This window comes from Physella acuta, unplaced genomic scaffold (assembly GCF_028476545.2).
Source record: "Physella acuta isolate Inbredline_101_S28 unplaced genomic scaffold, ASM2847654v3 ptg001809l, whole genome shotgun sequence".
NCBI lineage: Eukaryota > Metazoa > Mollusca > Gastropoda > Physidae > Physella > Physella acuta.
Window position 1 is genome coordinate 98,342 of NW_026733319.1, and position 15,987 is coordinate 114,328.

At 40.2% G+C, this 15,987-nt stretch overlaps 1 protein-coding gene across 1 annotated transcript; it reads left to right on the top strand.

Annotated features, from left to right (window-relative positions):
• Window positions 1-137: 137 nt before the first annotated feature.
• LOC131930600 (uncharacterized) lies at window positions 138-15,893 on the top strand. The gene is made up of 4 exons (XM_059287164.1): window positions 138-335; window positions 14,421-14,526; window positions 14,886-15,233; window positions 15,805-15,893. The coding sequence occupies exons 1-4, from the start codon at window positions 333-335 to the stop codon at window positions 15,891-15,893; spliced, it is 546 nt and encodes a 181-aa protein (XP_059143147.1). The 5' UTR covers window positions 138-332.
• The last annotated feature ends 94 nt before the right edge of the window (window positions 15,894-15,987 follow it).

Below are 15,987 nucleotides of genomic sequence, written 5' to 3' on the forward strand. Positions count from 1 at the left end.
TTCTGTTCCACCCCCCCCCCCCCACCCCACCTCCCCCCTCTTGTTGTATTATTGTTTTTATTGCCCCGAACGGCTCATTCACCGGTTGCCTGTATTTTGGTTTTGTTTACTTCCCGTTAGAAACTGGCGTTCCCGTTGTCCCGCAGCACAGCACTGGCCAGATTTTCATTGCTGCCGGCGGGGCAATTAGTAAGCCAAATAGGATTGTGGCAGGTAGTTGTGTGTGCACATAGACCAAGAGGGATTTTAAAAGTTAGTTTAAAAGGATTATAAACATAACATTTCTATTTTTTTGGACGAGTTTTTCTTCACGCAGTTAGATCGAAAATAAAATGGTAAGAAAAGAAAGTATATTTCTCCTTAGAACTAATATATAGGCCTACTATTATAAACACCAACTGCAAATAAATATATCTAATTAGAAAGATAGATTTACACTAACAACAGTATACATTAATACTCTAGTGTAAAATATGTCAAAAGTACAACTCTAAACCTAACTCTAACAAAACTACATATCTAAACCTGACTCTAACAAAACTACCCAATTCTTTCTCCTAGTTTGTAGACATTACAAATGGGGACCTAAAATTATAATTTAATGATTGATTCGACAGGGGTGAAGGGGTGGGGAGGTAAGTCGTGCACAGTTTAAAACTTATGTTTTAAGTCGTTGCTTCAAGCAACAGTTACTTATAAAGTACGTGACTATAACTGTAGTCACTTATTAGACTGGTTATTGTTGATACTTAAGATTTTGTCTATTCCAAGTCCTACTCCTAGCCTTACCTCTTAGCCCAAACGTTTTATGTATCACTAGGCATGCTGCCCAGCTTCGCTTAGGCTTTCGAAAACATTGAGAATTTGAATGCTTAATTAATTCGCCCGAGGGTCGGTCTACGACCTCAAGAGTTATGAAGAGGTTCCTCCGTGGACATTTTTTTAAAATTTATAGCTCATATAAGGTACCAGTCAGTCGAGGTCAGTTTTGACCCCCTCATCGTAGACTTTTCGGCCAACCGGCCCCCGTGTTCTGTCGCCCCAAGGCAAGGTCCTGCAAAATTTGAAGCGCCTGCGGCGCCGGGAAGTGCCCTATCGGACACCCGACAATCTAGATCTAGATCTAGATTCCTAAAAGAATTTTTTTTTAAGTTTAGCCCGAGCATAATTTTAAAAAATACATTAACCAAGTTGACTTGGTGTGTCTCGAACCCGCACCACCTGCGTGGTTTAATGTACACTAACATCTCCGCTATTTAGGCACCTTATAATATACGGAGAATGAAACACGTATTTTAAAATCTTAACTTACGCGAATATGCCTATTCTTTCAAATTAATTTTTTTATCACAAATTAGCCAGTTCCAAACAAAGATTTTGTATAAAATAAATAAGTCTTGAAATAGTTTAGTCCTAATATAGAAATTTATTTTTGGAATTGATTTTAGAGAAGTTAGAGTCTAAATCTAGATCTTAGCGTCTACGTCTAGATCTAGTTATTGCGTAGATTTAGATTTAGTCTAGATCTAGAATCTCTAGATCTAGAATCCAAATACATAAAATAAATTTTATGAGTTTAGGCCGGAAAAATTGTATTGTATACATTTCATAGTGTACGTAGATCTAAATCAAATTTGAATGAAATAGTTCATTTCTTTTTATTCTAAACACGGCAGATGACGTCATTAGTTAATGTATAAGCAATAGTGACGTCACAGTTTTATGCGTTCTTTTTCACATATATTAATGCTTTTCCGGTTGCATAAATAATACTGTTTCTCTACATTCGAATACGCCTTCAATTTTTTTTTTCTTCTTTAAATAAAATTGTGGTTATACATTTAAAACATCTAACATATTATTTTCAACAAAAGTCCGTATAAAGTTCTCCATATATCGCTGCCGTTTCTGACGTGATGTCCGGCGAAAATATTTTGCGGACAGACAGAGAGAGAGAGAGAGGTGCGAACGTGGGGTTTTATAGATTTAGATTACAAGCAATACCTGCGACAAAATTTACATTATATTGCTCAGATCGAAATTACGCACAAAAAATAAATAGTATCTCATATAAATATAAAACCAAGTTTAAAAAAAAATAAAAGAATATGAGAACGAAAAAAACAACAACCTAGACTACGAAAAATGTCTACTGCGCAAATTTTTACTCCGTAAAGAAATTGTAGCTACTAAAATCGTTTTTGATTTCCCAAAGGACGGCACTCCCCACAAACGGTATATTAGATTCAGGTAAAAGTAACAACAATAATAAATTGGACAGTTAAATAACAGGGTTCAAAATGGAGCATAATTAATTATAATGTTCGATTTCGTATTAATTAATTTTTTTAAAGTACTTATTGGTAGCCAAGCCAAGCCAAATGGAGCATAATTAATTATAATGTTCGATTTCGTATTAATTAAATCTTTTTAAAGTATTTATTGGTAGCCAAGCCAAGCCAACGTAATAGTTAATGAGTTTTATGCTAATTTGTCCCTTGCTAATCGCCGCATCTATTCACCACCAGGCATCTTAAATTAACTGTGTAGCCGGGCTTTAATTATTTAGTGATTATAACATTTCATGTAGACTCACGCATTTCAACGTGAGATCGATATCGATTTGAAATCAATCAAAAACTGTTAAAATTGATTTGCGTTATCAATTCACACAGTGGAGAGTGAATGAGGAAAAGGTCAGTTGGGGGGGGGATTGGGCCAAGTCACGTGATGATAGTAGTGGTCAGTTAGGGGGATATTGGGCTAGGTCATATGATGATTGTAGTGGTCAGTTGGAGAGGGGGTATTGAGCTAAGTCATTTGATGAGGGTAGTGGTCAGTTATTAGGCTAGGTCACGGATGATGGGAGTGGTCAGTTGGGGGTATTGGGCCAAGTCACGTGATGATGGGAGTGGTCAGTTGGGGTATTGGGCTAGGTCACGTGATGATGGTAGTGGTCAGTTGGGGGCCAAGTCACGTGATGATGGGAGTGGTCAGTTGGGGGTATTGGGTCAGGTCACGTGATGATGGTAGTGGTCAGTTGGGGGGTAATGGGTCAGGTCACGTGATGATGGTAGTGGTCAGTTGGGGGTATTGGGCTAGGTCACGTGATGATGGTAGTGGTCAGTTGGGGGCCAAGTCACGTGATGATGGGAGTGGTCAGTTGGGGTATTGGGCTAGGTCACGTGATGATGGTAGTGGTCAGTTGTGGGCCAAGTCACGTGATGATGGGAGTGGTCAGTTGGGGGTATTGAGTCAGGTCATGTGATGATGGTAGTGGTCAGTTGGGGGTATTGGGCTAGGTCACGTGATGATGGTAGTGGTAAGTTGTGGGCCAAGTCACGTGATGATGGGAGTGGTCAGTATGGGGGTATTGAGTCAGGTCACGTGATGATGGTAGTGGTAAGTTGTGGGCCAAGTCACGTGATGATGGGAGTGGTCAGTATGGGGGTATTGAGTCAGGTCACGTGATGATGGTAGTGGTCAGTTGTGGGCCAAGTCACGTGATGATGGGAGTGGTCAGTATGGGGGTATTGAGTCAGGTCACGTGATGATGGTAGTGGTCAGTTGTGGGCCAAGTGACGTGATGATGGGAGTGGTCAGTATGGGGGTATTGAGTCAGGTCACGTGATGATGGTAGTGGTCAGGGCATTGTGGATGTGCTCACTGTGTGGGGGTTCTGTCACGTGGTAGGGTCGCGGCATGTTGGTTTAAAGTAAAAATTACAATTATGTGGATGACGTAACACTAACAATTTTTTCTACAATTTATTTTTTGTTTACAAACTCCCTAGCCGTACAAACATTGTTTTTGTTATTGGAGTGTAAGCTCTTATTATTTCTATGTTCATTGCTAAATAACTTAGATGGTGTTAAAGTCCACACTTGAAATTATATGCGATCACTCAGCCTGAATAGGTACCGGGCATACTGTGTAAAAAGAGAGTTTTTGTTGAGTATAACGGCTCGGTATGTATTGTTTGTATGCCAGTTATCGTTTAATCAAATGTGTGGCATTTAAGTATTGCATGCACAAACTATGAACACTTGCAAATTAAAAAGTACACACACAAACGCACACACACACACACACACACATACATACACACACACACACATATATATATATATATATATATATATATATATATATATATATATATATATATATATATATATATATATATATATATGTATGTATACATGCATATATCGTGTGAAGAGTGACAAGTAAAACAAGATAAAAACCTAAATTATCGATTAATCCCAATCAAACTCGAGACAATCCGACACGTACTGTACAGACGTGTTATCGGCTGACTAGTGACCTACATAACAGGGTTGGCATTGCTGGAAGATTTCCAGGGAGTCTCACATTTTTGGGTGCTGGGAACATGACTGGGAACATGGCTGGAAACATGACTGGGAACATGACTGGGTCAATGGAACCCATAGCACATGTTTTAGGGTTCCTGGGAACATGACTTGCAATATGACTGGGAACATGACTGGGAATATGACTGGGAACATGACTGGGAATATGACTTGGAACATGACTGGGAACATGATGTGTCAATGGAAACCCCAAGCACATGGTCCAAGATGGATGATGAGGTCAGCAGTTTTTGTGTAGGAGATTTCTGACCAATGATTTCGTGGCACGCCTCTAGCACCGCAGCCTACATAACAATATTTGCGTATACTATATCTCAAGCAAAGCGTAGGCCTATATGAAGTGATTTATTTTTAATACATTTTACTCACAGCAACATTCTTTTTAAATTAAAAAAAAACAAAAAACAACAACTTGTTATTTGCATCCCTCTATGAGTTTATTTGCATGCCCTTCTTTCGACCTCCACATTCCCATGACCTCCTGACCTTTGAACTTTTCTCACTGACTCATATTGTCTTGTAACCTTGACATTTGTATGTCATTTTGACTTTTCGCTGAGCCTGTCCACTGACAATCTGATCTATTCTTGTCAAACACTGGATGTATTAAAATTATTACAAGGATTTTAAGCTCTACACACTTATACTGTGGTCCTGAGATCAAACCCGCACGAGACGGGGGATGGAGGGATCATAATATTCAGACAAATGTTGCATGGAAACAAGACGGGTCCGGTTGTTAAATAATAATACGTGATGTTATGGTGATGCAAAAGATGTCGAATACTGGTGATACATTAGGCTGCTTGTTGTTGTGATCTATGGTGTATATGGAAATGGTGACAAACGATATGTTGCAAGGGTGATGTATGATGTTACGGTGGTACATACTATTCGGGATTTTGATGATACATACGACTGCTTGCAGTGGTGATGTATTTTAAAATGGTGTTATGCACGATATTGGAATATTGTGACACGTATATTATTTGCAATAGTGATAGTTTTAATGGTGTAAAAAAATACTCTTATAGTCCTGAATGGCAATATGGCAGGTGAAGTAGAGTTCACCTGTTTCCGTAAACCAGGCCAAGTATCGGAGAGCTATTTCACTAGCCGTGTAATCACATGGAAGGATAAAATATATTTATACAATTGGATTTAGTGACGTATATCTATATATAATTCTCTTCATGGAGACCATAGAAAACACCACGCAGCTTAGCCACCACCCTCATCCCCCACCTGTCAGGTCAGCTGTGGTTCACCCCGAATGTTTACAATCGTAGAACCGGGTTAGTGACGGCTATTAGGGGCAGATAATTTAGTATTAAACGATTTGAAACGAAGGAGAGGTAACAATTTCTGATTGATCTTTTCTTTGTCTGTAAACGGCTGCTTTCAATGGGCGGGAGGGGGGAGGGGGGGGGGGGAAGGGGGGAGGGAGGGGGTAGTGTTGAATTCACAAATTATGAATTGCTGATAAGCAGAAAATTAAACAACTAGATGGCGGAGTATACTACGTCGCGGGCCAGCTCGTGTGATTTAATTCATCAATACTGCAATAGAACTTCCTCCCTCTTTTGTGTGTGAACACATTTTTGAAATGTCCGCTTAAATTCTTTTGCCTAGCTTCGGTCAGAGTGGGTCGAAAGACGGGCAGTATTGAAAGCAAGCTGAAGTGGAGTATATCATACATTGATATGGTGATCAAATATCGATTCTAAAGCGATTGAAAAATATAATCGATACTCTAGTGGTGTATCGAATTCCTCGCCCAGATTTGCATAACTAGGGATCAGTAATCGAATACGTCACAAACAACTCTCTGAAAGTGGGGCAGGAGAGAGTAACTCTTGTTGGAAGTATAAAGGTGTTTTTATACCGCCAGCGGCGATTATGTCTACCATAAATAGGTCGGTATTTGAATAAGGGCGATATTTTCTTTGATAATTAATTGATGCCTTTATACACGATTGATTTATGATTTCGTTTAATTTGTGTAAAAAAATAATTTTGTGTTTGATAGAGAAGTAATTAATCCCCCCCAGTGTTTCTTCCAGACTTTTTTCTCCGGGGGTGCACTTAAAATATTTTTTTGGGGGTGGGTGGGGGTGGGTGGGGGTGGGGGCGGACAACAATTTCCAGGGGGGGGGGCGGACATTCTCAAAAGTATATATTTTCTATATAAATTCCGTTTCGTTCGGGGGGCGGGGGGGGGGGGGGGGGGGGGAAGGGGGCGGTAGACTTTCTTCGGGTGGGGGGGGGGGGGCGGGGCGGTGCCCCCCGAAGAGATGTCTGGAAGAAACTCTGCCCACCCCCCCCCCCCCCCCCCCCCCCCCCCCCCCCTTAGTTAAGTCAGTTACTGTAAGTAATTAAAGATCCCAGATAGGTAAATATTGCCTGCTTAATTTAATTCACTATCTGTGCTTGAAAACGAATATTTTTTTAGCAGATGAACACCAAAAATAAATTGCTGACAATTTAAAGTTTACAGTAAAAATTCAGTGTCTTGACACGTGTAAATTAGCCTATGCATAAATCATACATTTAATTAGAAGGTGATTAGACTGCCATACATAATTAAAGCCATGTTGTCAAGTTGTGGTTATTTTGAATACGTCTGAAATCAAAGTTTTTTTTAATTGCGTGTCTACAGGTCGATTTTTTTGTGACGCATGAATTCAACTGAAAGTAGAAATTAGGGGGTGGGGGTATGGGAAGGGAAAAGGGGGGGGGGGATTAATTGTTCTCGGTTGTATTTGTACAATGTCCTCGTGACAGTGTAGGTGTAGATCCCCCCCCCCCCCCTTCTCTGTGTTTAACCATTCCTAGCAGTTAGACAATTACTTAGTATGACATTGTCAACAACATATTCATTCTACCGTAGGCACATATGTGGGCGGGGGGGGGGGGGCGGGGGGTTTGAAGGGGAAAATTACTTTTTTTGTTGTTGTTCTCTAACCTTGATAATTACATATATAGTTTGACCTTTATAATATATTTCTCCGGTAAGCTTCAGTTTTCGTTTAATGTACTCATCTCCATAGAGGTAGCACTGACAATTGTAAAACACCCCCTGGGTCTGCCGTCCCCACCACACCCTCTAGTAACGCCAGAAAATAAACCCCTTTGAAACTTGAAAACGGATCATCTTACAACACAATGATATGCCCAATCAGCTTGGAGAGTCCTTGACTGTGCTAAAAATCACAGAACCCTGCATAGCTCTATCGATCCCAAAATTATGGGATGGTTTAATCGCTATAAACATTAAGCATACATAAAAACATACAATACATGAACATTGCAGTCTATCACTAAAGTTTATTTCTTTACAATCGGTCAATTCTGCTGAAGCGCACACACCACTCCCACTTAAAACAAGGGGTTTCTTTCAGCCATTTATCTCATAGGGTGTACTTGAAAAGGGACTGTGAATGTGTCCAGGGTGGGGGAACAGTGCCCAGTCCCCGAGAGATGATTAGAATAAACACTGACTTGCACACAATGTTTCTTTTAGGCACATCTACCGCCTCCTCCCCCTATCGAAAAAAAATTATATAGAAAATACAGTTTTTATAGTTCGCCCTTCTCCCCGAAAGTTTCAAGTGCCTCCCACCCTCCCGGAGAAAAAAAGTCTGAAAGAAACACTAACTTTCACAAACTCAACAATCTTGATTTTAAGCAACAGTCTCGGAATTCCCATCCATAGCAGGAATCTCAACGATTATCGCACAAAGCCCCTGCATAGGCCGATTTAAAGCGATAACCCTGCAAATTTTCAAATCCCACTTCTAAGAAGTAAATACACAAAGCCCCAACCTAGCACGAATCTAAGCGATAATCCCATACAGGCCCGTTTCCTGATCAAGACAAATCAACAGACCGCTAGTGGGGCAAGGTCTAGGTGGTCTGTGTATAAATATTGAATGTAACTTACACTCAATGTTCTATTGACAGATCCGTGAGCTTTCCGTATGTCTAATGTAAGCATAGACGTCTTATGGCAGAAAGGAGACATTGTATGTTATATTAGTCAAACGTATGGAGATTGTGGTATAAATGGCGTAATTATGGCGTGATGGGGGAGGGTGGGGGAAGGGGGTTGAGGTGGAAAATCTCGCACTAGAATACATATATGCAGATTTATAGGTATGATCTATAAAGATGGTGTAACAATTAGTAATTAATAAATGAAGATGACTCGAAAAAAATTACGAACGTGATTGGTATTTTGGTGAACTTTCAGATTATCACCAAGGCAAAGAAAATCAGTTGGTTTGGACATGTGACATGGTACAATAACAAAGACAACCATTCGTGTCACAGTGACGGGGGTGGGGTGGGGGTGGGGGAAGAAGGCTATACTTGATGGAGGACATTATAGAATGGACTAGACAATCTGTGGTAGAGTTATCAAAAAACAGCAAAAGATTGAGAAAGTGTTTTTTTATTTAACAAAGCCAACTGTGGTGTCTTAAAGTCCTTTCCTCGAGACCTGGGATTATATATATATATATATATATATATATATATATATATATATATATATATATATATATATATATATATATATATATATATATATATATATATATATATATATATACAGGTTATTCAGCGGAAAGCTAGGTAGACTGGGAGACAAGCGGGGAAACAAACTGCGAGGCAGACAGAAGATAAACGGAGAGACAGACTGTGATACAGACTTAGAGACAGACAGGAAGACAGATATTCCCTCACTACAACCTATCAGAGTAATCGATCATGAGCGATTGAGCTGTCGATTTTTATTGATTTTAAACTTAAACGTTATCGACCTGTAATCTGATAAGGGAGCGGGTAGTTGTAGACTGACATTGGGAGTCTCCTGATAGCTGTTGGTTAGGGTTGGTTAGGGTTTGTTCGTACACAGGTTTTAGGTTTTGTTCGTACACAGGTTTTAGGTTTTGTTCGTACACAGGTTTTAGGTTTTGTTCGTACACAGGTTTTAGGTTTTGTTCGTACACAGGTTTTAGTGACAGGACGTTAGAGGTTAGTAATTGAAGGTTTGGGTTAACTCACTGGACATTAGGGTTTAGACACTGGACGTTAAGGCTGAGGCACTGCATGTTAGATTTTTGTCATTGCACTTTAGGGCTAAATAACGGTATGCACTAGACAGGCACTCAACGAGGGTGTACAATTACCTGTATCTTGCGACAGGTACTAAACGTTTGTATCGATTTTTCAATCTCCTAAAATGCCTGTACAACCTGAAAATTAATAAACCTAGTTTGACATTTTAATTAACCTCACTCAATGTTGACAACTTTAAGCTTTGTCATTCAGCCTACCCTTGCCCACCTTTCCAACCCTTCCCCACACCCGCCCGTATTGAACAACTAGACTTGTTTATCAAAACTAAGTTTAAAGTTCATGTGTCTGCCCGTCCGTCCGTCTTATTATACATGTCTTACAGTTTGTTTGTGTATTTAATTTTTCTGATATTTTTCCGTCTTAGCATTTTATGATTCTGGTTAGTATCTTTAAAGTACATTACATTCGATAGGTCAGTCTTTTAGACAACTCAAGGTTTCTAAACACAAGTAGTCTATATGTGGTTGTGTGAGGTTCAATAATTTATTGAACACACTGACTTGTTTCAGAGGTGTCAGTTATTACCTGCATAGTTGTCACTTATCAGCAACAATTGTGTCAGTTACCAGCAACAATGGCGACAGCTATAACTTTCACAGGTGGAAGTTATGATCTACAGTTCTTATCTTGGAAAAGTTCATTTATACGATACATGGACGTGTTATGAGTTGGGTTTGGTGGGTGCGAGTGAATGTTGGGGACGGAGTGGTCTAGATGTAGAGAGCTTGACTGTTAACCCGAAAGTATGGAATTCGAATACGGGCTCAAGACAGTAGAACGTCCCTGATTCTACCCTGCGCTGATGGGTAGGATACCGATCTTTATGTATTATACTCACGTTAGGGAAAGTAAATGTGGCTAGGCATAGTGCTGACCACACTAACATTTCATATGCCGAGGTCTCTGAAACAGATGAGCTACATCATCTGCCCCCTCTGTCTTTGACACGAACAGGAAAAGATGATGATGATGAATGAATGTTGCTGAAAAAGGGATAATGAATGAATGAATTGATGACGCGGATGAAAGGTAGTGACATTTTGTGGTAGAAACTGGTTGCTATGGCATGCAATTTAGGCAATTCCAAATAATAATAAGTGAATACGAAAGATACTAAAAAAAGGGGTGGGGTAGGTGGAGAATGGTAGTTAGTGTCTACCTGTGACGCCACATACAAGACACTGATAGCGTATATAGTGTGATGCGAATATATTATGAAATAAATAATTAAAACTACACTTAAGAATGCCATATATAAAAATAGTGTGGCCAATGTACAAACGCCTTTTATTTTTACTAACTTGGCAATAGGACAGTACTCTTTAGCGAAATATTTTTTCTACACTGCTGGGTTAGAATTAATATAAAGGCTAGAGTGGAGGCTTAATTTTCCGCTATAAAGTCGATGCTTAAGTTAGAGTTATAGAGATGATGCTTAAGTTAGGGCTATAGAGTTAAGGCTTAAGTTTCGGCTATAGAGTTGATGCTTAAGTTAGGGCTATAGAGTTAAGGCTTAAGTTAGGGCTATAGAGTTGAGGCTTAAGTTAGGGCTATAGAGTTGAGGCTTAAGTTAGAGCTATAGAGTTGAGGCTTAAGTTAGGGCTATAGAGTTGAGGCTTAAGTTAGGGTTAAATGAGTTCAATTTGGTGAACTTGTGGCCCGTGGGTTGTCTGGCTGAACTACTCCAGGAAATCCACAACAAAGACTTACATTTATTGAGAGTAGAACATCAATGCAAACATCCACATCTATGTTGATTATCTTTAAAAGTAGTTCCCCACTATAACCACAGTTCCCTACTATTACCACAGTTCCCCACTATTACCACAGTTCCCCACTATTACCACAGTTCCCCACTATTATCACAGTTCCCCACTATTACCACAGTTCCCCACTATTACCACAGTTCCCCATAAATAACCACAGTTCCCCACTATTAACAGTTCCCTACTATTACCACAGTTCCCCACTATTACCACAGTTCCCCACTATTACCACAGTTCCCCACTATTATCACAGTTCCCCACTATTACCACAGTTCCCCACTATTACCACAGTTCCCCATAAATAACCACAGTTCCCCACTATTACCACAGTTCCCCACTATTACCACAGTTCCCCACTATTACCACAGTTCCCCACTATTACCACAGTTCCCTACTATTACCACAGTTCCCTACTATTACCACAGTTCCCCACTATTACCACAGTTCCCCATAAATAACCACAGTTCCCCACTATTAACAGTTCCCCACTATTACCACAGTTCCCTACTATTACCACAGTTCCCCACTATTACCACAGTTCCCCATAAATAACCACAGTTCCCCACTATTACCACAGTTCCCCACAATTACCACAGTTCCCCATAAATAACCACAGTTCCCAACTATTACCACAGTTCCCCACTATTTACAGTTCCCCACTATTACCACAGTTCCCCACTATTACCACAGTTCCCCACTATTACCACAGTTCCCCACTATTACCACAGTTCCCCACTATTACCACAGTTCCCCACTATTAACAGTTCCCCACTATTACCACAGTTCCCCATAAATAATCACAGTTCCCCACAATTACCACAGTTCCCCACTATTACCACAGTTCCCCATAAATAATCACAGTTCCCCACAATTACCACAGTTCCCCACTATTACCACAGTTCCCCACTATTAACAGTTCCCCACTATTACCACAGTTCCCCACTATTAACAGTTCCCCACTATAACCACAGTTCCCCACTATTATCACAGTTCCCCACTATTATCACAGTTCCCCACTATTAACAGTTCCCCACAATTACCACAGTTCCCCACAATTACCACAGTTCCCCATAAATAACCACAGTTCCCCATAAATAACCACAGTTCCCCACTATTATCTCAGTTCCCCACTATTAACAGTTCCCCACTATTACCACAGTTCCCCACTATTACCACAGTTCCCCACAATTACCACAGTTCGCCATAAATAACCACAGTTCCCCACTATTAACAGTTCCCCACTATAACCACAGTTTCCAACTATTACCACAGTTCCCCATAAATAACCACAGTTCCCCACTATTACCACAGTTCCCCACTATTAACAGTTCCCCACTATTACCACAGTTCCCCACTATTACCACAGTTCCCCACTATTACCACAGTTCCCTACTATTACCACAGTTCCCCACTATTACCACAGTCCCCCACAGTTCCCCACTATTACCACAGTTCCCCACTATTACCACAGTTCCCCACAATTACCACAGTTCCCCACTATAACCACAGTTCCCCACTATTACCACAGTTCCCCACTATTAACAGTTCCCCACTATTACCACAGTTCCCCACTATTACCACAGTTCCCCACTATTACCACAGTTCCCCACTATTACCACAGTTCCCCACTATTACCACAGTTCCCCACTATTACCACAGTTCCCCACTATTACCACAGTTCCCCACTATTACCACAGTTCCCCACTATTACCACAGTTCCCCACTATAACCACAGTTCCCCACTATTACCACAGTTCCCCACTATTAACAGTTCCCCACTATAACCACAGTTCCCCACTATAACCACAGTTCCCCACTATTACCACAGTTCCCCACTATTACCACAGTCCCCCACTATTACCGTCCTATCATACACAAAAAAGCACAACAAAACCCAACCAATCAGCACCTTCGTTACATGATGTCATGATGACCCTGTAACACTTACCGATGGTGAAACTCGGAGCTTTCCCTTACATTTTGCACAACATAGCTTCAGTGTTGTCCTTTCTTATCACAACCCAAACCAGAAGCAATCAAGCAATCAAATAATTATTCAATTAGGCCAGTCACGCAAAGAATCGAACTAAATCACCAAGTTAATCAATAACCAATCAAACGTCGCAACAAAATCAATTTTGATTAGCTAATATTGGGCCCATCAAAGCATTGCCATCAAAGAATCTCAGACTTCTAAGTAAAAAAAAAACACTTTTAAAATTCTGCGCATGCGTGACTATTGTTCATAACTTCCGGCTGTTCAGTTAGCGATAGCTAGCGACCTCGCCAGCGGAGTGATGAGTATCTTAGTAACGTGAGTCTAACCTCGTATTTGTCTCCCTTTTACAATCAATTGAGCAATCTGAAATCTCAAACTTGTCGCCCTTACTGTGTACTAATATAAGATGTAGCCCGAGTCCCCCCCCCCCCCCCCCGATGTAATTATATAAGAAATAGACCCCTCCTCTCCAACAAAGCAGAGATCGCCCATGACAACAACAAATAGTTTCTCACAAGTTCTCCCCCCCCCTACTCCAAACGTCAAACTTCGTAGTAAAACATAGATCTCCTCTAAAGATGACGCCTACCCCTCCCGCCCCCCACCCCCACACACATCGTCAAAAGTATCTAACCACCTTACCCAAATCTTGACGTCATTAATGGACGCCCGTTAATTAATTTACTGTAACCTGTGATTTACTCGCTCTAAGTCCACAAGTAGAACCTGACATTTGGGATGATCAACCAAACATGACGTATATAAACCTTAAGTCACGTTACCCTTTTTGACCCGATAGTCAAACATGACGTATATAACCTTAAGGCAAGTAGAGGCCACATGTTTCTGTCATCTATCAAAAAACGTATTAGAGATCTTTATAAATTTACGCACTTATCAAATTATATTAAGACACATGGTAATTAAACCTAGAAGTCGACAGGTTTTTACAATTAATTAAGTTTCATCAGTTTTATCTATACTTTGTAAAAAAAAATTAACTGTACATTCTTTAAAATTCGCGATACTTTACATCATTTCCGGATTATTGAATCGATGAAGGATTAGCAGAATGTGACGTGTTTTGCATATGTTAATTTTGTGTGTGATGTAACCCAGGCAGACGCCGAGCACAACGAGACCCCAGAGGGAGGGGAGGAGCCCGATCAAACGCCAGACAAGAATGAGGGGGAGGTAGCTGAGACAACGGACCTAGCTAATGAAGGTATGTTTGTTTGGAGAAATATATCTCCGCATAACAGCAACAATTTTAGAACGCTAAAATTAGATCAGCATTAAATCTCTGCGTGTAGACATATTGAGAATTTAAAAAAAAATGAAAAAAAAGTTAATAGATAGGCCTAATTAGTTAATTTTTTAAAATAGCTATTAGAATAATTATAATAGTTATTTTGAGAATTAAAAAAAACTGGTAGCCATAGAACTATTTTTATACTCAGAAAATATTTTTACAAAATTGAAAATCGAATCCTATGTAGAGCTCTTTAGTTCTTGGCTGTCCCTAAGTAAACTATTCCATCGAATTGTGCAATGTACTTAAGTAAATGCTAATGTAACCAACAGACACACCGGGCGATGATGAGCCGAAAGATAACGAGGCTAACGACCCAGCTGAAGCAGGTGATGAGCCAGCGACGGGCGCCGATGACGATGAGGGTGCCAAACATAAGGAGAGTGCTGATGCACCAGAAGAGGGCGCTCAGCCAGAGGGTGGTGACGAAAAGGAGGAGGGTGGAGATGTGGAGGCAGGAGCGGATGGAACAGAGGCAGATGAGAACCCGACAGAAGAGCAGCCGGAGGACGATGCCGGAAAGAACGATGAGCCGGCAGAAAACGATGCCGGAGAACCGGAAGATGCGGAAGATAAGAAGGTGGACGACGTTGTAGAGGTCGAGGCAGATGTGACGAAAGGTTAGTTAAGCTCATGCTTTGTTTCGTTAAATCATGCAGGGTACTCGTTTTTTAACCGAATCAGCTCTTTTCATCGGGACTCTTCAGATGAAGTAGAACTTATCTGTTCATCTGTTTGTAAGTTTATCACTGAATCAAGTTAGTTATAAGAACTGTCATGTCAGTGCAGTCGAATGGCACTTTCTCCCCTTCAAGACAGATGTTGGTAATGTAGACACAGGCACCCATCATCACACACCATATCTTGATATCCAACTCCAGACTTACGGTATATTAGATTGGTACCCCCCCCCCTCATCCTGCGCCTTGTGATGGCGTTGCTTTTGTGGCGATAGAACATTTAATGTTTTAGCAATAAGCTAAATTTATGTTTTAAGTTATGATGTATTTACATTATTTTAAAGTCCCTCTCTTTAAGAAAAATTTATAAAACATCGAAAATGCATAACATTATGTTTTCTATTATGATATAACCAAATTTTGTTTGTATCCCTTCGTTTAAAAAAACACTACTGGCTAACTTTTCCCACTTGAAGCATCTGATCACGTGTTTTATGTCTTACTATTGTAGAGGAAACAAGCCCAGCAGATGAAGACGATAAGGAAAAGACGACAGAGGAAGCTGACGAGGAAAACACAGAAAGTAAAAATATAATTTAAAAAATCATATGTATGTTTGATGTATGATCGTTTAATGGTGTAAAATAAATGTATGCTTTGTTTTTCATTTGTAAAATGTATTTTAGTTATGCCT